This window comes from Tarenaya hassleriana, unplaced genomic scaffold, assembly GCF_000463585.1.
Source record: "Tarenaya hassleriana unplaced genomic scaffold, ASM46358v1 Cleome24, whole genome shotgun sequence".
Classification (NCBI taxonomy): Eukaryota; Viridiplantae; Streptophyta; class Magnoliopsida; order Brassicales; family Cleomaceae; genus Tarenaya; species Tarenaya hassleriana.
The window spans coordinates 1553532-1575423 of NW_010965696.1; the positions used below are offsets into that span (position 1 = coordinate 1553532).

Below are 21892 nucleotides of genomic sequence, written 5' to 3' on the forward strand. Positions count from 1 at the left end.
GATCTAGGGTGGATGTAGTCGGGCCGAAGATCCGAGGAACCATCCTAGTTATCAAAAAAAAAAGTATTCATTTGGACGTTTTTTATTTTCTTATAGATGTAATTGGATTGAAGACTCCATAAACTTTCAGATTATCAAAAAAGAAAATGGAAACACATGTTTTATATTATTATTTGGCGTAATGTATGATGTTGGGGTGAGAATTTGTTTTAGGACCATTAATTAAGGTTTTATAACTATACACATAATCGAACCAACTAAGTACAAATCACAATTCTATGTGGGTATCCTTATTCCAAACCGAATTAGTCGAATCTGAGTTAATGAAATGAATCGAATAAAATAAATCTAGCTTTCAACTAAACATAAAACGGAATACCCTTTGATAAATTGATTTTTGTGCCGTTGAAGATGGGATGTTTTCATAGAGTTTTCCCATGAAAATTCTATAAAAAGGAATTCAAATAGAGGTAGAGACAAACAAAATCCTCTATCAAATGGTGGTGGTAGTGATACATGAAATTGGAGGTCGCGGTCCATAATTTAAACCTTATATCTGCATTAATGCCCTTAAATTTGAATTCGTGGCCGCCTCAATAGCTTAAATATTGGATTTAGTTTGCACAATAGTTCCACTATGCAATAGTATATACATGTTTTGTCTTCTTCTTATGATCCTTCTCATCTGCCTATATATAGAATCACTAGCTTTTTTCCTATTCAGTCCTATCTTCTATATATTCTACTCATCATATAATCCTATAACTATCTTTCTTATAACGATCGACACATATTTATATATACATAGTTTCGATTGATGGCTTGTAAAATGTCACTTATACGCTCGTTGTTACTACTGATGCTCGTAGCGTTCGGGTTTCTCTTTGTCGGTATTGAGGGGAGAGTTCAGATTTGGATGGAGAAAGATAGGCGCCGAGGCCACGACCTTTTGCAGCGACTTGGATACGACCTGTCGATATCGAAGCGTCATCGGAAGTTCTATGTACGCGCGGAAATAGATAGGTTTTCTCCTGGAGGGCCTGACCCTCAGCATCACTCTTACCCTCGTCATGTCCAGACCTTAAAGACAACCTTAACCTAATTACTTTGTTGGATCTTTCTTTTTTTTTTTTTAATTTTCTTGATGAAGTTGTTATTGTGTTCCCCTTCCCCCGTGCAGTTTTATTCGTATAGATCGAACACAGTGTAATAATTTACAGATGGACTGAGTGCATTGATGTTTTCTAATGTTTCCTCGTACGATGTTTTTTTTTTCAGGAGACTGAAATTGTTCTTCCCGTAATGTGATATTTATAGTGATAGATATGTAATTATAATTCAGTCATTTAGCATTTTAATTCGTAAAAGCTTTAGTGTAGAAAAATAAAATGCGGAAACATAATAAGACAAACGAAAATAAACGGAATTACTTTATTGCTACATCTCTTCTTCTTCTTGTTTCATTACAATGAAAATAACTCACATATTTATAGGAAAATTAACAAATGAAATAAAAGGAAATATAGATATAACGGAAATAAATATGATTCACAATATTTAACATAATATTGTGTTCCTCTAAAATCTAGATTTTCTTTCAATCACATATTCATTTTCCTACTTCAACATTTAGTACTATAATTAATTTTTGGCACCATAGTATAAGTAAAATTAGGGATCTCTGGGGAATCCCCAGCACTGTTGGTTGAGAGCTCACTTCCTCAAGCGAGGTCGTGAGTTCAACACCCATAGTATGGAGATTCCTCTTTCGCCTGCCGGTTTCGGCCGATTTACACTGACGTGTGTGTTGCAGGCTCGCATGCGTGGGCCGGGATTAGTCTGGGCTCTTGGGCCTGGGAAACCCGACTTACCAAAAAAAAAAAATTAGGGATCTCTTCGTCTTCGTATGACCGGATAATTAAGAAAAGAAAATCATAAGATTTTACTTAATAAAACACACATTCGGTTTACGTTACAAAATACAACTAGAGCGTTGTGTCGCGATAATTTTGTTACAAACTGCCTAACTCGTTGCAAACTATTGTAACGATTTGCAATAAAATTTATTTCGTTACTACAAAATCTGTTGCGAAAATATTTCGATGAAAACCGTTGCGAGTCGCAACCACTTTACAACCGCGAGCTTGTATTTTCAAGTAAAAAAATTGAAATTAAAAATTAAAAAATTAATTGAAAGTTAAAATAACTCTAAAATTTTTAAAATAAATATATACAAAGTCTAATTGAAACTAAATTAAATCAATCTAGTCTAATATCACACCGTCGTCGTCAGCAATGTAATAATGGGCGTAGTTGTTGTCACATGGAAGAGATCGATAGGCGAGGGGAAATGACGTTAATACATTTGTGTTATTGTATAAAACAAATATATGACTACCAAATTACTCCATCCATAATGCAACGTAATTTCGTTCCAATTGACTACCAAATTTTGTGAAAAATTAGGACATTTTTTCAGATTTTTTTTTTGTATTGCAACGAATTAATTTTATTATAAAACCGTCTTAAAATAACAACGGTTATTTTTTTTTGTGCAGTTTTGTTGAAACTTTATTGGAAAATCGATACCGTTTCTTTGTTACAAATTTACAAAGACATAATTTCGTTACTAATTAATTGTGTTTATCGCTAATCCTTCGGTTTGATTTATTTTGCATCCTATAATGGCTATACTTGATGAGGAGTTTAAATAACGGAACATGCTTTTTCGAAGATCCAATCTTCGATTTTTTTTTTTCATCTAGCGAATTTACATCCTCATTATTTGACATAAAAGAAGTAATTACACAATACTTTTTAAGATTTTTGTTTTTTTTTTTTGTAAAGAAAAAACCATATACATTCCGCGAAAGACACCGAGAATAACCTAAATAGGATCTAAGATATTCAAAAATCCATTTTTATACAGCCGAATTATATTAAAAATATATAGAAAAATCGATAATATTTTTTTTTACTGAAATCTAAACTAATTACTTTTTAGAATATAAGGGGGTTATATGAGTATCTCATTGATAAATAAGGATCACATAGGTCAATTTCGATTTAGGATTGATTCGATCTCTAACATAGATTAATATAACAAATAAAAAGTGTTATATTTAATATACACTCCCGAAAAAAGGGGATAATCGCATAAAAATACCCGAATTTTTAAAAAAATCTCACATAAATACCCGAACTATAAAATTGTCATATAAATACCTGAACTTTTTACAAATCCCACATAAATACCCAGACTTTTAATTTTTTTTCCCAATCAAACATCCGTCCGTTAACAGCGTCAATTTCAATCCAAAAAAGTGATGAGTCAACAAAAAAAAGTGATGAGTCAGCATTAAATATTTTATATGCTGATGACTCATCATTAAACATCCAAGTATTTTATATGCACTTAGTATTTATTTTTTAAATTATTATAAAAATCTATACATTTTAAATAAAAAATATATTAAAATACATTTAAAAAGATTTAAATTTAAAACTATAAAAAATTAAAATTAAAATTTTAATATAAATATAAAACTTAAAAAGATTTAAATTTTAATTTTTTCTAATATTTATAAAAAATTTAAAATATTACAAAAAAATGAATTGATATAGATATTAAATTTAAATATAAAAATATTTATATAAATTCTATATCTAAAAATATTTACAATTAGTAAAATATATTTAATTTTAAATACCCTTTTATAAATTAATTAATTTTTATCCAATTATAAATTATGTATTTTTGAATTTTGTTGAAAGTTTATGTGATTTAATTTTTGTTAAAATTATTTCTATTTTTATTCCAATTTAAATTTAGTTTAATTTAAAAATAAAATTCGATCTTTCTTAAATAATAAATTAAAATACAATAATATTTTATTAAAATTAATTCTTTTCAATTTTATATATCTAAAAAATTGTTTAACGCTATTATTTAATGTCTACAATAAAAAAATCATTACTTAATAAATAAACTTTCAACAAAATACATAATTTATAATTGGATAAAAATTAATTAATTTATAAAAGGGTATTTAAAATTAAATACATTTTACTAATTGTAAATATTTTTAGATATAGAATCTATATAAATATTTTCATATCTAAATTTAATATCTATATCAATTCATTTCTTTGTAATATTTAAAATTTTTATAAATATTATAAAAAATTAAAATTAAAATCTTTTTAAGTTTTATATTTATATTAAGATTTAAATTTAAATTTTTTTATAGTTTTAAATTTAAATTTTTTTAAATATATTTTAATATATTTTTTATTTAAAATGTATAGATTTTTATAACAATTTAAAAAATAAATACTAAGTGTATATAAAATATTTAGATGTTTAATGCTGAGTCATCAGCATATAAAATATTTAATGCTGACTCATCATTTTTTTGCTGACTCATCACTTTTTTGGATTGAAATTGACGTTGTTAACGGATGAATGTTTGATTTGGGAAAAAAATTAAAAGTCTAGGTATTTATATGAGAGTTGTGAAAAGTTCAGATATTTATATGACAATATATAAAATATTTAGATGTTTAATGCTGAGTCATCAGCATATAAAATATTTAATGCTGACTCATCATTTTTTTGCTGACTCATCACTTTTTTGGATTGAAATTGACGTTGTTAACGGATGAATGTTTGATTTGGGAAAAAAATTAAAAGTCTAGGTATTTATATGAGAGTTGTGAAAAGTTCAGATATTTATATGACAATTATATAGTTTGGATATTTATGATGAAATTTTTTGTAAAAGTTCGGGTATTTTAATGCGATTACCCTAAAAAAAAAGAAATTAATATAAGAAAATGGGTGACGTGGAGATGGGATTTGAGCATGTGAATGGGACGGTGACCTTATTCATGCATGACGAGGGCCAGGAGCTCCCATTCCTGCACGCGGCGTGGTGTCGTTGGAAATATTCGTGATCATAATTATTATTATTATTATTATTATTAATTTCCGTAAAAGTAATGTTATTATTTATTTATACTATTTTCTAGTCATTACCAAGCTCTATAATATTATAAGATATGTATACGTGTGTGTGCGCTTTTTTTTTTGTATGTTTATATCTTTTGTGATAAAATCTATATTGTAATTAGTGCAACCTTTGTCTATTATGAAAACAAAGTGGGGACGAATTGATAGTTAGTCGCTTTTTCCTATATTGTAATTGATTCCACTCATATATTTTTGCTATAACATCCGATCGGAGAAACATTATTCTAGATACAATATTTTTGAATATATATATATATAATAATTTTTTTTGTTTGTTAAACAAGTGTTACATATCAAGATTCAGACTAATTTCGGAGCTGGAACAAAAACATAAGATATTACTATGCTTTTATTGACTTTTGAATATGTGCGCATATATATATATATATTTATAATTCGAAAGTTTCGTGTCTTTAATCTAATTATATATTCCAGATAACCAGAAAAATACCGACCATACCATTCACCATGTTTGGATTTGAATACAGAATAAAAAAATGATTTGTATATTCTCTTACCAATAGAGCATTCAAACTTGGCTTATATATATATATAAAGTATATACCGATCACATTCTAAAGTTTTATGATTATATATATATATATATATATTATATTGTAAAACCGACCAAAACATCCAAATAAAGCACAATATGTATCATGTTTTGGTATTTTTTCCGATTAATTAATATAATTCATTGGGTTAACTCTCCCCTGCGGCGGATGGGTGGATTTTTTCTTTGTTTTATTTCCATATTTAATATTCCTTTTCTATATAGCTTTTTATATAAAGATTGATGAAAACGTAATGCGCTATCCATTATATTTTCGTTACACTAGTACCTATTTTTATAAGTTACAACGGAAATCCTTAACAAAAAAAGTTACAACGGAAATAACATATATTATTTGATAACTAATGCATGTATGATATCGAATTTTTAATTTTATTCAAAAAGCAAATTAAAGCAGGGGACAACCTTTTCATTTGAATAACTTTTTGTTTCAATGGACCTCTTTCTCTTCAATAATTGAATATAATAAAGTCATTTTTCAATGGTATTAAAAAAAGATTGGCCCATGTAATTAAGGTTCAAAAGGATAATATAAAATTAATATCATTTAAAAAATTAAATTTAAAGGCTACATATAGACTTTCTCATTTTATACGGGATAATATGTTAAATAGACAATGCTTTTTAATTATTGAAACTACCGTTTCAATTTAAATATATCAAAAGTATAATATAATATAATTTATATTATAATTTAGTTTAGGCCGAAAGGCCGATGAGTTTAGATGGGCTCATATAGGAGAGGCAATGGGCCTTAAAAGAAGGGCAAAGTTCTTAAAATATTTTTGGCGATTTAAAGAAAATTAATAATCCTCTGAAATTATATAGAGAAAAAAAAACCTATACACTGTTATAAATGGTAATAGTTGTGTGACGTGTCGGCATTGCACTTAAAGGATTTATTCCCACAATTTCGAATTATTTCTTAGAATATCGCATCAACTAAAAATAACGTGTTATATATTTGCAAATTATATATATATATATATATATATATATATAATGTTCATATGGAGCTGGTGCCTTATAAATCTCAAATGGCTCTGTTCATCCTTGTAGTTGTAACATTCATATAAGTAACCAAAATAAATGTTTTTTTATTAGAATCTATACATGAAAACTCGGGCATATCGCCCTTCGGGGCCAGGTCAATTGGTTGGGAGCAGGGGGCAACTCCTTGAGGTGGGGGGTTCGAATCCTGCCGTCTCCCTTCCTCTGACCTGCTCGCCTGTCAGTCTATCATAATGAGTTGATTTACCTCCTACGCGTGTGTTGCAGACTCGTGCGCGTGGATTTGGGGTTTGACCCGCAGGCGCCTAAACCCAACTACGGCCCGAGCGTTATGCGCGCCTGGTGGCCAGGTCCGGCGGACTGAGGTCCATGGAGACTGTTAGGCGCGGGTGGTGGCCAATTCGTCTCCGTTTGTAATGGTAGGTAGTCACGGGGTTCCCATGTATCAAAAAAAAAACTCGGGCATATGAAAATACGCAACCTTATTGTATTACAGGAGAATATCTCACGAGAGATAAAAGAAGAATAACGGCGAACGTGGAATTCGCACGTGGCCACTAGGGTTTGCCATTGTAGCTTTCTTCTTTCGGATCACATGAACATGAACCTCACTATCTCTCACTTAAAAACCGTTGGTCTTAGTTCTTCCAAATTCGCTTACGTGGAGCCTGCAACCACAAAAAACCCATCCATGGATCCATAAAGAAGTCGAGGAGAGAGAGAGAGAGAGAGAGAGAGAGATGAACGCCGCCATTGCACGATGTAACGTATCTTCTTAAATTATGAAACACTAATGCCAGAATCATATATTATATTAAAGTATCTAACAAATTATTAAAGATGAGATCATATATATATATATAAACCTAGTATACGCTTAGGTGACCTTTTAGGTTTTAGAAGGGATATGATAGAGAGGCAAGATATTTTTCCCTCCACGGGCTCACTGTCATTTTCATGCATTTATTTATCTGTTTTATTTTCTTTCAACAAAAATTCTTAAAAACAAATAGTGGATTTTTTAGGTTTAATTACTTTTACCTTACCCTATAGTGAAGCTATTTAAGCAATTACTTGTCCGTAAATTTCCAGTATATTTATTTGCAACTCAATGTGATACTTTTTATATATACATATATACATACATAACTACATACATATATATATATATATGTGCACTTACGCGTGTTTTTATTGTAACTGTAAATAATGATTTGGAAACATATTAATTGCAACAGTTTTAATCAGTAATTGGTCCAGACAGTTATTTTCAATAATATCAATAGTACTAAAAAGAAGCCATTGAATAATCAAAACTATAATTAATTAAAACAAAATGGAGATGGTAGCCAAACATAAATATAACTGAAAAAGGCATCAAGGGTGACAAAAATACGTGTCTAGATTGTTTAAATGTGGTCCAACAGAAGAATCAACACAAAAATAATGTCAATACACTCAATAGAGGTAAAGAAATTGATTTTTAAAGAAAAGGGGGCATGCTGTTGAACATTTTATAATAAGATAAAAATTTAAATTATAGTTATATGTAAGCGACGAAAGAATATGAAAAAAAAAAGGTAGCAAAATATTATTATATTAGAGTGGATAAACATTGTTTTGGACCTACATCGCATGTGGATATAAGTCGGTCCGACGTTATATCCCATGTGGGTAATACGTATATTTGTCGGACCGTGCCTAAAATATAATAAAGAGCAAAATTCAATACATTCGATGTAATTTATGACGGGTTTATGAGGTTAATGCCCTTGATTAACTTAGGTGATGGAGCATGCATATGCATGGATACAGACGGCATAATAATGTCGGCGATTTAAATCGAAAGTGTCACTTTTTCGTTTGATATAGCGTGATGGTGCATGCATAAAAGTTGTTTTTTCTCGAATATATGAAATTGCATTGATAATTAAAAAACGAAGTGAATTATTGGATAAAAATAGTATGAATATAGTATTGAACAAAAATATATATTTAGATATGTGACAGTACATGATACCATAGGAGGGGGAGAGTGATCGCCGGTGTGAGATGTACGGACAAAGAGCAATTCCTGCCGAACTTTTGGATATGGGGTACAAGGATGAATCGAACGCACCGGAATGAGAGATATCCGATGACTGTGTAAGTATGAGACTATACATTCAAAGATAACTTAAAGGAATTGATTGAGCTACTCATAGCAACAAATTAAATACATCTACCTTTTCGGTTGTCTATCTCGAGAGAACTCCAAAGTTAAGCGTGCTGGCTTTGGAGTAGTCTTAGTATGGGTGACCTCCTGAGAAATATTTTCCGGGATATGTGCGAGTGAAGACAAAACACGCTAAAAGGTCTCATGTTGATGTGTGGGGACAACTCTATCATTCCGTAGCGGCATCGGGTCGTTACAAGATAGATTACTTCATAATACAATTGAAGTGAGCTTATCTACGTTATTTATATAAGAGCCATTTTAGCTATCCATTTTTTTAAGGATATCCGGATATTTATCCAAAATTTTAAACCCATGAAATGATTTCGAGTATGAAATCAAATAGAAGATAGAATACATTAGGGTAATGCAACGAATCCCAAATATATATACATATGGGTATTCGTATTTTTGTGTCACAAATTTTTTTATCAGTTTATAAAAAAAAACATTACTACATATTCAAAACATAATGTATGCATATATACATTTTCCATTATTCACATACTTATATTTATAGCATAAGCCTCGAGTAATGTTGTATACACTTATATTAAACACTTCAGGGTAAAGAACAAGATATGTTTAGTGCGATCACTTAATTTTTTGAACAAGAAACGAATCTTTACTAGTTGAAGATTATTAGGGTTATAGGCATAGTGTTTGTTTTATTATAGCACCTAGCAAACCCTATACATCACATCTTCATAATCAACCGTTTTAAATACCCAATGGTCCCGAAATATTTGCAAATTGCAATATGATAATTATGATAATATATGGGATCAGTAGACCCCCATATCATCAAATATATGATAGTCCATCTTTGTGCGTGAGTGAGTGAGAGAGAGAGAGAGAGATCCACCAGTTGTGTTTACGTTCAAGAATGAATACTATAATCCCCAAATCTGAATCGGATTTGGCTTTTTGTGGATCCCATCATATTCTCTCCACTGACCCCCAAACCCTAATTGATGGGCGTTTTGTATTTATCTATAAATAGCAAATTAATTGACCTCTCTCCATGCATGTTGCTTTCACTTCTCTCTACAGCACCTTAAACCTTTTTGATCATCTCCATTAGCTCTTGAGCCGATAACAAAATCTCCCGTTATGGCAAGTCTCATCATCAAACAAGCTTTCTTGATGCTCTTAATCGTGTTTTCAGGCAATGTCTTTACCTCTCGTGCTCGAGTTCTTCGTGGGGATCATGTCCGGACCACGAACGAAATGGATAGTCGGATTCTTTTGCGTAAACTAGGGTTCGATCTCTCCAAGATTAAAGGTTACGAAGGAAGAGTAATGGTGGAATCCGACAGGGTTTCTCCCGGAGGACCCGACCCGCAGCACCATTAATATATATACATATATACATATATATATATATATATATATATATATATATATATATATATATATATATATATTCACTGTTTTTACTCTATGTTACCTATTTTCTAATGTTCATTTCGGAGATTCCAAACACAAATCATTAAGACACCGTGGATCGATTTGAATACATATACCACTATGTATAAGTATTTATGTATGCCATGGCTCGACATAATCTTGTTGTTTCAAGGTTTTGATGTTACACTTTTACTTGCTTGTCTTGGTTCATATCAAACCTCGTTTGTTTATATTTCTTGTTTGTCCCAAAGATTTTGAGATAAATAAATATATTCCTTGTCTCAAATTAGAGTTGCGGGAGATATTATCCATTCGTCTGTATGGGTTGACCTCCCTTTGACATTACACGTAATCAATTTTTTTTTAAATAAAAATGGGTATATAAATAGACGATAATTTGGCTTTATGGAGCATTAGTTTGATTTAAACACATAAAACTAGTTCTATTTTTTTTTTAAAATTTATACAAACATAAGTGAAATAATAAAAACCAATTTTAATTTGGTATGCATAAATATGATAATGTTAGATATGAAGCTCCGTTAAATATGGACAGAAAGCAACCGGAAACAATAAATCTCATTCAGTTTAACAGTACCAAACAAGAACAATTAGGAGAGATTTTTGACGATGACAAGAATTGTTAAATAATGTCTCATTGAACGAAATGATATATCATATATATATATAGGAGTTAAGATCATAATAACAAAAATTAAAAATATTTAAATATTCGTATACATCTCTGGAATATTAAAATATTTAAATATATATAGGAGTACCCATGGGATCACTTCATTACGCGTATTTATGGAAGCCTTGCGTGGAATTACGAGATTATTAGTTGACAAAAAAAGTTACAAGATTATTGCATTTGGTAATTAATACACGTGCCCCTGGATTAATTATTCACTGACGCGTTTACGGTTAACTGCAGCTTTTGTCATTTAAATTTTAACCTACGGGAAAAAGAAGATGGGAAAAATAAAAAAGCAACGGCAAATGAAAAAAAAACTGTATGAAATGGGCCTGAAATGGGCCTAAAAGGATCATAAATTCCTTCACTCCATAAATAACTAAATGGGCCACATTAAGTAAAATAGAAATTCAGGACAGCCCATTATGATAATATTTATTCAAGGAAAAGATCGATCTAAAAACAAAGTGTTTGCAGTAGCATACATACCATTAAATCTTAAAAAATATATAATTAGAGATTAATGTTACCCACACCATTGTATTAGATAAGAAGTTCATGATTAATCTCTATTATATATATACACGCACTCATACATATATATTTTTTAAATTACTTTATATGACGAATACAAGTTTCCCATCCTAAATTTTGATAGATAAACACCGCTAACATTATATGTACGTTGTATTTTAATGATGGAGAAAAAGTTCAACCATATAACAACGGCTATGTACTGTTCCCGGGAGAGAGAGAGGCTACCGGAGAAGGAAAGGTATCGAGCTCCAAACCCTAATTGTTTTAGCGGCGTGGATCCGTTGTCTCCGTTTCTATTGCATCGGATCGTAGATCGGAGGAATTATTGCACCGTCACGATTTCCGGCGACGAAACCCTAGTTTCAATCCGGAGGCTTCCGTCTGGAAATTAGGGTTTCATTTTCTTTCATGGTAGCAGAAATCAGATTTGCGCTGTTTTGAGGGAGGATCTCTGTTTATCTGAACTGGAGAAGAGAAGGAAGCATAAATCGAGCGGGATAAGGGCTTGAATTTTGGGTTTTTCGTGGTACACTTCGGGGCCTGTTAGCGGAGAAGGAAATGATGAAGGCAAAGAGATGCGAAGCTTTGAAGTTTACTCGAGGAGAGGGAGATGTCAAAGAAAACAGACGCCGAACGTTGCCGTTGCCGACGATCGCGAGAAGCCGGAGGTAGAAACGAAAGCTCGGAACGAAACTAGCCGCGTAAACCCTCCGGAAGCCCTAGACGAAAATGCTGTGGATTCTATTGTTGCGGAGAAGCAATCTGTTGAAGTTGCGGCTCCAGAGACCATTTCGCCGGGGGACGCAAAGGCCTCAATTGATGAACCCTCTGAAAACCCACGCATGAATGATTCTGATAAAGCTGTTGAAGTTCAAGATGTTCTCGGTGTGGCCTCTGTGGATAAGAATACGATTCAACCATGCCCGGGGGTGGCAGAGGGGCCCCCAGGGAGGGTGGAACAGGTAATTTCTCAGCAAACCTGTAAAATGTCTGTTGTTGCCAATGAATTACCTGGGAATCGTCTCTTTGTCTTATGATAACGATGAACTCATCCTGTTTCTGCACCTTGTTTGTAAACTCCACCAGCTCAAAAGAGTATTCCTTCCTCCTCAAATAGACAAGCCAAGTAGCAGGGCAAGCAGAGATAACAGCTCTACTAGTGATTTCAGTACTTCTAGTGGTAACTCTTCTTCTCGGTCGTGTTAACATCTCAACATTAACTTGCTTGTTGCTTAAGTGAATTTTCCTTCTGAATCTCTATGTTTGTTGCAGATTCAGATAATGATAGCTTTTCATCATCTGGATCAGATCAGATCAGACCTATGAGCACAAGTGTGGCTCTCTCATGATATACCCTTGTGCTGTGAGAGGGTTATTGATTGATAGTTCGTCAGAGATTTCCAACTGTTGGTGTTGCACAAAACCCAATCCTGTGGCCTTGGCATTACATTGTGAGTTTTTTTCTTTCTTGATAATATTCTCTGAAACAGAGAGGAAGAGGATGGTTGGAGTTGTTTTAAAGGGGATGGAATATATTAATGTAAGGGATGATAATATGATATGTACAGCAAAGTGGAGGAGTGGGCAGGAAGATGGTTTTTAGGAAGAAGATGAATGTGTGTAAAGCAAAAGATATTTGAAGGGATGAAATCTTTTTTTTTTAAATTTATTTTTGGGGTATTGAAAAAAGTGATTGCTGGATTTGTATGGTAGGAGAAATGGTTGGATGTGGGTTTGGTCTGGTCTTGTCCATTTAGGTGGAGAAGTGAGAAGCCAGACATCATCATCATATCATTATTGTAAGTCTCATTGAGCATCTCTCTCTCCCCCACACACAGCTCATTCCTCTCTTCCATCTTTGAGTTTTAGGGTTCAAGCATCAGATTCAGGATTCCTTTGCAAGTTGCAGACTGATGGAATATGAATATTTTCTTTTCTCTTCTCTCTTTTTATAATTATTGTTTCGGGGTTTGGCAGAGATGAAGTGCTCAGAAAATCTTATATCTAACTTTTGTTGACAAATGACAGTATTTGGAAAGTGACACACAGGAGACAGGGTTGGCATCAAAATTCACAAGAGAATGGGTGCTTTCCTCTTCTCTCGCAAACCATTATTCAATGATTCCTTCCCTCCCCCTTCTTATATATATATATATATATATATTATTAAAGCCTTTTTTTTCCTAATCTTACGTAGTACCAAACCCATTATTATTGTATTTATTTATTATTTTCTCCTCCTGTCCCACCCACCAAACTTTTCTAATACGGAAGGGTAAGTATTATTATATTCATTTTTTTATTAACATTTTGTTTCGGTATACATAAGTACTCAGGCCACCTTCAATTTCGGCACCACACGGGCAACAGTTAAGAAGAAGAAGAAGAAGAGAGCCATGTGTGACGGAGACTGTCGCCCTCTGGGCTTCCTATTGGGACTGCCCTTCGCCTTCCTCTCTCTCCTCCTCTCCATCATCGGCGTCTTCATCTGGATCGTCGGGTCTCTCTCTCTCTCTCTCTCTCCCTCCTCCTCCTCCTGGGTTTTTCCATCTAAAAGTGATTTTGCTCGACAATTCTGTCCCTCTCCCGCGTCTCTGCCGTGATCGATTTCATGTTTGTTCCGATAATTCAAAGTAATATTCCTTTTTGGTTTGACATATGGAATCAGGTTGCAACTTTACCCTAACATGGTCTTTCTTATCTGCGAGTTTGTTCACCTCTTTTCTGAATCCCGTATGGGTTGTGACTGATTCGGATTTGAATTTGAAGTTCATGAAGCTGGGATCAGAATTGTATTTGAACATATACATATTTTTCCCTTTTTCAGATTGTTGTTATCGTGCATATGCCCATGTTGCCTGTGCGTGACGGTGATAGTGGAGGTGGCTCTGGGGTTGATAAAGGCGCCGATTCATGTCATGGAGTGGTTCACTTCCCAGATTCCCTGTTGATTATATGTCTTTTATCATGTTTCTTAGCGTAGAATATATATTATTTTGAAGGTTTTCTTCAAATACTCTCTGTTTCTCCGACAAGTCTTTGGGATATAATGCATTCAAAGGAAAGGGTTCTCCTTTACCCTCTTTCTCGTGTCCCCATTTTCCAGTTTGCCCGGGTACATTATCCGCCCGAGACGGCGGGTTACCAGAACCTGAATTCGGTATCCAGGCAGTCAAATATGCCTAACGTTCGATTTCAACCCGTCACCCGGGTGCCCTAAGCTCGATTCCTCGACCTTTCGCGAGGCCGAGTTTGGCCAGGCCGATTGAGAAACTCGAGTGGATGACATCGATGGAACGCCTTACCTTGTAAAACATGAGAACCTGAGATTTTGAGTAATTGCCTGACCTGCAAGTCGAACTCGTTCATTGGCGGGATCAATATGGGTCTGTTGACGATTATAACCCGACCTTCAGATTCGGATTTGGATTTCGACTAACAGTTATCTTTAAATCAAAACTTAGGTACACGGTCTTAAGAAAGAGGGCGAGAACTATCCATTGAGAGCAGCATAAAGAAGAAGATTCCAAGTATCGGGTAGACCAGGTAGGCACCAACGGCTGCAGTCAAGGCCATCGTGGTGTAAACCGTTGAAAAAGCCAGGGTGCGCATCTTTCCGATACTCCGACAGCCTTGTTATGTCGAGAAGCGTCACCGGTTTCTTGACTCGGCTCAACACTTTGTTAACCACTATCCAACCTAATGGCAATCCCCCTGGATACCTCGTACCCATATATGGCTCTTTCTGCCCTCCACATGACTGCGATGGCTCGTCCCATTCCCACCCGCTGTTCATCGTTTACAAGTTGGTTGATTTCGATTTGGGTTTCGGTTAATGGACCGACGAAACAGAGGGAAATGAGTGCTTACTCGAAATGGACAGGGGAAACACCTTGGAAGAAGACTTGGGTACGTGAAGGATCGACGTTTCGGTCAACCCATCTTGCCCATGTGGTTAGACCTTTGTAGTATGCCACCAAACGGTTCATGTCTTTGTATAACTTGTCCCCTTCCCTCATATAATCCCATCTGCACAAAACCAAATAACCCCACGATTATTATTATTTGATTTTTAACAAATAATAATAATAATAATAATAATAATAATAAGAGGGAGGAGGAGATCGTACGGCTGGATTCCGGAGGTGTGAGTCCACCAATGCCACGTGTTGAAAATCAGACGTCCATTCCTCGCCATGCATCACCTTGTTTGATGGAATCTAGGACAAGAACTCGTCTTCCTGCCCCTTCTTGAACCACGTCTACGAGAAACTGTGTTCTGTACAGATATATTTCCACTCACCAAGCTTTTTTTTTTGGATGAAATTTGGATATATTTATCAAAAGGGGTGGTACATAGTCCAAGATCCAAGATCCACAAATCAAGCTTACGCTAAAGAACCCTTACAATGAAATATATACATAACCAATCAGATCATATAATTACGTTTCTCGATCAAGAGATAAAGAATACCACTTCTGGAGAAGGGTGTTGCTTTCACAGTCGCGTTCCTGTTGGAGCGATAATAGAGTGCTTCGGACAGAACGGTCCAATCGTCTTCGGAGCATTTGGGCATTTGCTGCAGTGTTTTTGAAGATTCTGGCATTGCGTTCCTTCTAAATTTTATATAGAGAATGTTGGATTAGTACCTTTAGGAGTGTTATTCGCCATGCATTTTCAGCCTCCATGATGCGCCTTAGCCAAGTCTGGCAAGATGAGAGTTCCACCGGAGGGTTAGGCCAAATCTTCCCCGCGAGAGGTAACCATACTTCCGAGCTATAGGAAGAGTCGTAGAATAGATGATTGTGCGATTCCTCTCCCTGATTACATAGCACACAAGTGATTACATAGCACACAAGTGTTAACCTGTATCCTATTCCACCTTAGCAATCTATCCTTCGTAAGCACCAAGCTTGGCTGTTCCTTCTGAATTTATCAGATTCTGCAGATGATGACGATGATGATGATGAGATGACGATGAGAAACAGAGAGAGTGATAAGACAGTTCTTGGTGGGAAGGAGAATCTCGTCTTTCTTCTTTGTTGGTTTTTTTTCTTTGTGATTAATGTGATGAAACGAAGACTTTTATATGCACAGACACACTATAAATATGTATGTATATATATATATTTATATTAATTTGCATATTACTTGTATATACACTCGTGGAGGAAATCACTAGTCTCGTTATTTTTCAACTGCTTTTTCTCTTTTCTCTTTTCTCTGTTTTTTTTATGTCAGAAAATTTGTACAAATGCGGCGACGAACATAATGAGTGTACATGTGTTAGAGAGTTCGTATACTCTACAACCTATGTGTACACCTTTTTTTAATTTTAATGTTGAAACATATATAGTTCATTAGAAGGGGATTTTGATGTCACGTGTACATTAGAAATATTTTTTTATTTCTAAATTGTAGATTTATTTTAAAATTCAATTATTATCGTTCCTGATATTCACCTAGAGGAATAGAGTAAAAAAACATTGAAAAATTATTTAATTCACACGAGGTTCACTCATTTGGGTTATTCCTGTAATATTATTTAATTCGGGCCAATTTAGGAAACATTTAAAAAGTTGGGGGGTAGTTTTTGAAGTTTTCCCTTCACGAAATATTTCTCGAGAGAAAGCACATTGTGTGTGCGTTTTGCCTATTTATACCGCGGCGGCCAGCACGGTGGCGGGGACGACGACGGACACAGCGCCTGTTTCAGCACCGCGAAGAACCCAATTCCTTAATTGAAGCATATCGGGGCTGAGATTCTCTCAGATTCAGGCCATGGCTTCGATATCGACTTGGTTCCGATACTTGGCTCACAAGCTCGAGTACTCCCTCACCCTCAGCGTCAAGGTTCTTCGATATCTCTAGCTTTCGATTCAGCTTTTTTTTTCCTCTTATACTTTTTTTCTTATTTCTCTTCAGCGTCTATGATTTCTGTTCTCGATGGGTTTGTCTGGAAATTGATCGAAATGTCTAGGGTTTCGTCTTTCCCCCCCCCCCCTTCAAACTCGATTAGGATGAACTGAGAAATGTAATGCATAAAATCTTAATTGTTTGAGACATTTGCTTTTCGGAGACTATGCTGTTGAACAAAATGAATTCATATCTCCTTAGTTGGAGACAGAACAAGAACAATTTGTTTTGATGAAACGGGCATACTTTTTGTTGGATTGAGCTTTCTCTGGTTCTTTGAATTCCTGTTTAGAACTGTTTGTTTATGAAGGAACTCAATGTTACGTTATTTAGCATATGCAATGTCGATTACAACTCTTGCATTCGCCATGGTATCTGTATCGTTAACGATACCATATTAGTAAGAATTTTGGATCACTCCATTTACTCAATCACGATTGAAGTCTATAACCCGAAAGGTGTTTCTTGATCTGTCTGCTCTAGGTCCTACTTGCTGCAGCAGATACTTTCCTCTGGATTCCGTTTATTGCTTGCACTTTTACTGATGAGAGTGTGCCATTGAATCTTTGTTATTTATCATACGCGATTTACTTGATGTCAGAGTTATCGGAAAGAGAAGATCAGTGATCGGGAACTCCTTGGTATAGTTTGTAAGAATCTGTTTCACGGAAGGTTAACCTACTTACACTGGGATAAAGGACAAGAGATGGCTCCAACCATGGCAACACATGGAAATACTCTACTTGTTCGAAAGCTACCAATTCCTGATGCAAGGTATGGTATGTGATGGCATTAAATATCATTTCTTACTTTTGAGTTCCAACCTCGAACTTACCTTGTCGCAACTTTAGTGCCCAATCAGACCAGTCCAACAATCCCGGGTAGTTTAACTTATAGTCTGTGGATAAGTGTCACTAGTGATTACAAATTCAGTGTTCTTTTTGTTTTGTTTATTGAAAACTCGGTAGTGGGATCATGTTTCTTGTATGGAACACTTGCATTTGCTCAGGGTGGATTGAATTGAATTTACTTCGTTGATATTGACAGACTACTCCTACCATGAGTTCATGGTAAATATTACTATCACATGGTTTGCTCCCGATCCTGGGATTAGTCTGGACCTCGGCTAAGGACACCCGATTACCCAAAAAAAAGATATTACTATTGCAAGCTTATGATAATACTTTGTGTATTTTATACAAAAACTAAAGTTTTCGGCTTTACTTAATTTTTCGTATAGGTACTTGTCTTGAGCCTCAAATATACTCAAATCATCTCCCCCTTCAGCGTAACTGTGTCACCCATGTTTTATTTCAGAGCTTGATTAGTGATTCCATGCTTTTGGCTAGGTATGTTTTCGTCGGAGATGCTGTTATCTTGAAAGATCCGAACAAATCAGATAAGTATCTGGTCAGGAGATTAGCAGCCATTCCAGGGTGTGAAATGGTATCCACTGATTTGAAAGACGAACCTTTTGTTCTCGAGCATGATCAGTGCTGGGTTGTAGCTGAAAACCAGGAGTTGAAACCTAAGGTACATCACAAACTATTCCGAAATATCTTTTTTAAACTTTATCCTTTGTGGCACTGAAGCAATAGACGTGACTTACCTTTGAAAATGGATCTCGTAAACATTTGGCTTGAGCATGAATCTTGATAAACCTGGTTGTCTTTAACAGGAAGCCTATGACAGTCGTACTTTTGGTCCGATTTCCATGGGAGACATAGTTGGCAGAGCGATATATTGCCTCCGGACAGCCGTGGATCATGGTCCGGTGAATAACAGGTTGGTGGCTCGTTTCCTTTATCAGCAGCATTATCATGCGTTTGCTTTAGAACTAGGAAAGAATGTATATATTACCATCTTCTTCCTGAAATCTTGTCGTGACAAGAATTCTGGGTTTTGCTTTATCAGTTGCGACGCCATACACGAGGATTCGTCGGTACTGGCAGTAGAACTCGATGTGGAGGAGATGACGAAAAACCACAAGGCGTGAAAACAGTCGTTCCTAACGAAGGATTGCCATTTTTTTTCCTGCTTGCACCACCCTGGTTTATTTCCGTTCTATCCACAAATCCGATGCCAATGGGAAAACAATAAGGTTACAGTTATGGTAAACTCCGAGTTTGAATCTAAGAAGACGATTTGGAAACAGTTTGTAGCTTGGAGGCAGAGAGTGGCAATTGTTGTCTGTTGGTTCTTAACCATGTTTTTGTTTTCCTTTCTTAAGTTGATCAATCTCCATCAGAGTTCAAATTACATCTCTTTTCAGCGCAAAAAGAAAATGAAATTAAATAATATCTGAGCCTTAGCAAATATATATAAAAATAGTCCTTACCAAATCCGTTGTCGTCCAGCGGTTAGGATATCTGGCTTTCACCCAGGAGACCCGGGTTCGATTCCCGGCAACCGAATTTTTTTCAACTTTCAAAATTTTCATTTTAATAGGTAAATAATTGTTGACACTAACGGTGCAAAATCTATTTAATCCAATAAATTTGTATTTTTCAACCTTATAATCATAGAAATGATTCTCTATATGCCCTATATGCCCAATTGTACATGTGTCTATATAATAATAGAGGTTGATAATTCCAAATCTATTAAGTAAATCTGCAGCTAAATAAAGTTGCAAATTATGCCGAGAGAGCCACCAAAGTAGACGATATGAGGACCTTGGCAATATACATATTTAAATACCACTACTAATCCTATCATCTTTGTAGCCCAAAGTACTGCTATTTATATAATATAATGAAAAAGAACATATAATTAAGAAATTAAAATGCCAAAATATAATTTAGTCCAAAAAAATTTAATATATAATGTACAATCAATCATACTTTTAATTTTTTTTTACTATTTCGATCAACAAAAAGATTTATAACTTTGCTCCATATATATACTGTTTATATATTCAATTTTATCCTAATTAGTACCTTATGATTATCCTTTTTTTTTTTTTTTTGGTACCAAATAAAATGTCAACTTTATTCCTTAATATTCGCATTTGTTGCCAATATCAAGTTTTACAAGTTAAATAAGTTGTTTTTTGCAAGTGGCCAGAAATTTAAACCAATGCTTGATATCTAGTACTCAGAAGCAAACATGCATATTATATATATATATATATATATATATATATATATGTTATTTACTATTTATTGATATAATATGATACAAACGAGATTATATGATAAATTTATTTGATTATCGTTAAGGACAAGCATGAAAACAGCAACGATTGTGGCGAAAAGCTTCTTACATATATTAGACAAAATCAAATTTATTATTTACTAAACATGAACAAAACAAAAGCCTGGCTTACTTTTGCTTATAGTAATCAACAACTTGTTATAATTTAATATAATCACATGAAAAAACTGAATTATTGTATTTTTCACGAGGAAAAATATTGCAATTCCCAGTATATAAAACCCTAAGCAAAGATTAGTGAGACAACGAGAAGCAAAGTGTATTGATTCACTTATAACCGCTCTAATATACGTTTTCTAGGGTAATTTTATTTCTTATATTATTAATATTATTATTTGCTCACTAGAGTTCAAATGTAAATATTATTATGGATGAATGAAAAACAATTTTTTGTAAGGCTATTTTCTCGTTATAAATAATTTTCTTTTTAAAGAGGAATTATTGATGAGGATATGATCAAAGATCAAGCCGACAAAAGCTTGGTGAATCTACGCCCCCACTACCTGAAATCCACGTTTTGCACGAGAGAGAGAGAGAGAGAGAGAGAGAGAGAGAGAGAGAGCAAATGGACTTTTCTAATTTATTGGTCCACACAAAAAGACAAAGAAGATCAAAACTCGGGGATGTCGGAAAGCTCCTCAGCTCCGGTGAGAAGACCAAACCAATATTCAACATCACCGTTATTGTACAGCTCTGACTGATGACGACCCTTGCTTCTATTCTTCACATCGTCATCGTCATCATTATAATGATCATCGCCATGATCTTGAAATGAATTAGCCTTCGTCCAAATCATCTCAATCTTCTTATCATCCAAAGAATTGTTATCCATTATAGATGAAATCTCTGACCAGAAACTCTCATCTATCAACATTGGAAAGCCTTCCTCTTTGTTATTATCAACGTTCTCGAATGAGGTGTCGGTGTCGTTACCAGACTGTAACGGCGAGGTTGGTCGCTCCATGCCGCCATCAATGGCTTCTCCACCTTTGCTCCCGAGACCTTGGTCTCTCTCGATAGATGATGATGATGATGATGATGATGGGTTCTTGTCTTTGGCATGTCTCATGATATCATTATTATTACTGTTGATTCTTTTCTTCAAATGAGTGTGCCAGACGTTTTTTATCTCATTGTCTGTTCGTCCTGGCAATTTGGCAGCAATCGCGGACCATCTGATCAAATAAATTTTAAAATAAAGTTGTCATACATACATATATATATACATGTATATATTATGGATTTCATCGATATCTTTTGTAGGTTATCTTTCCCGTACACGA

At 34.3% G+C, this 21892-nt stretch overlaps 4 protein-coding genes and 1 non-coding gene across 8 annotated transcripts in view; 4 read left to right on the top strand and 1 right to left on the bottom strand.

Moving 5' to 3' along the window:
- The first annotated feature begins 9889 nt into the window (after positions 1 to 9889).
- On the top strand, positions 9890 to 10232 carry LOC104815845 (CLAVATA3/ESR (CLE)-related protein 5-like). Its single transcript, XM_010544427.1, has one exon. The coding sequence runs from the start codon at positions 9946 to 9948 to the stop codon at positions 10186 to 10188; it is 243 nt and encodes an 80-aa protein (XP_010542729.1). The 5' UTR covers positions 9890 to 9945; the 3' UTR covers positions 10189 to 10232.
- Positions 10233 to 11554: 1322 nt separating this feature from the next.
- On the top strand, positions 11555 to 14561 carry LOC104815847 (transcription factor GTE4-like). Of its 4 annotated transcripts, XM_019202798.1 has the most exons (5): positions 11555 to 12438; positions 12563 to 12656; positions 12749 to 13275; positions 13505 to 13561; positions 13813 to 13831. In XM_019202798.1, the coding sequence occupies exons 1-3, from the start codon at positions 12052 to 12054 to the stop codon at positions 12823 to 12825; spliced, it is 558 nt and encodes a 185-aa protein (XP_019058343.1). In that variant the 5' UTR covers positions 11555 to 12051; the 3' UTR covers positions 12826 to 13275; positions 13505 to 13561; positions 13813 to 13831. The 4 variants fall into 4 exon arrangements, with proteins under 4 accessions (XP_019058343.1, XP_019058342.1, XP_019058341.1 ...); XM_019202797.1 differs by having other exon boundaries at positions 13505 to 13877; XM_019202796.1 differs by having other exon boundaries at positions 12749 to 12927; positions 13190 to 13877.
- A 2566-nt stretch (positions 14562 to 17127) lies between these two features.
- On the top strand, positions 17128 to 19597 carry LOC104815848. The gene is made up of 5 exons (XM_010544434.1): positions 17128 to 17330; positions 17995 to 18167; positions 18743 to 18926; positions 19072 to 19178; positions 19308 to 19597. The coding sequence occupies exons 1-5, from the start codon at positions 17259 to 17261 to the stop codon at positions 19387 to 19389; spliced, it is 618 nt and encodes a 205-aa protein (XP_010542736.1). The 5' UTR covers positions 17128 to 17258; the 3' UTR covers positions 19390 to 19597.
- Positions 19598 to 19735: 138 nt separating this feature from the next.
- TRNAE-UUC lies at positions 19736 to 19807 on the top strand. The gene has a single exon. It is a non-coding gene; the product is annotated as a tRNA-Glu (tRNA).
- A 1357-nt stretch (positions 19808 to 21164) lies between these two features.
- Positions 21165 to 21892, bottom strand: part of LOC104815849 (myb-related protein Myb4-like) — a 1498-nt gene continuing 770 nt past the window's right edge. The window contains exon 3 of the mRNA XM_010544435.2: positions 21165 to 21784. Within this exon, the coding sequence (XP_010542737.1) occupies positions 21220 to 21784 (565 nt within the window). The 3' untranslated portion in view covers positions 21165 to 21219. The remainder of the gene's footprint in view (positions 21785 to 21892) is intronic.

Excerpts from the sequence above, each read along its gene's own strand:
- LOC104815845 (XM_010544427.1), top strand. The coding sequence starts at position 9,946 with ATGGCAAGTCTCATCATCAAACAAGCTTTCTTGATGCTCTTAATCGTG.
- LOC104815847 (XM_019202797.1), top strand. The coding sequence starts at position 12,052 with ATGCGAAGCTTTGAAGTTTACTCGAGGAGAGGGAGATGTCAAAGAAAA. Across the intron at positions 12,439-12,562 it reads CCCCAGGGAGGGTGGAACAG|CTCAAAAGAGTATTCCTTCC; the intron begins GTAATTTCTCAG and ends AAACTCCACCAG. Across the intron at positions 12,657-12,748 it reads TGATTTCAGTACTTCTAGTG|ATTCAGATAATGATAGCTTT; the intron begins GTAACTCTTCTT and ends TGTTTGTTGCAG.
- LOC104815848 (XM_010544434.1), top strand. The coding sequence starts at position 17,259 with ATGGCTTCGATATCGACTTGGTTCCGATACTTGGCTCACAAGCTCGAG. Across the intron at positions 17,331-17,994 it reads CCCTCACCCTCAGCGTCAAG|AGTTATCGGAAAGAGAAGAT; the intron begins GTTCTTCGATAT and ends ACTTGATGTCAG. Across the intron at positions 18,927-19,071 it reads ACCAGGAGTTGAAACCTAAG|GAAGCCTATGACAGTCGTAC; the intron begins GTACATCACAAA and ends TGTCTTTAACAG.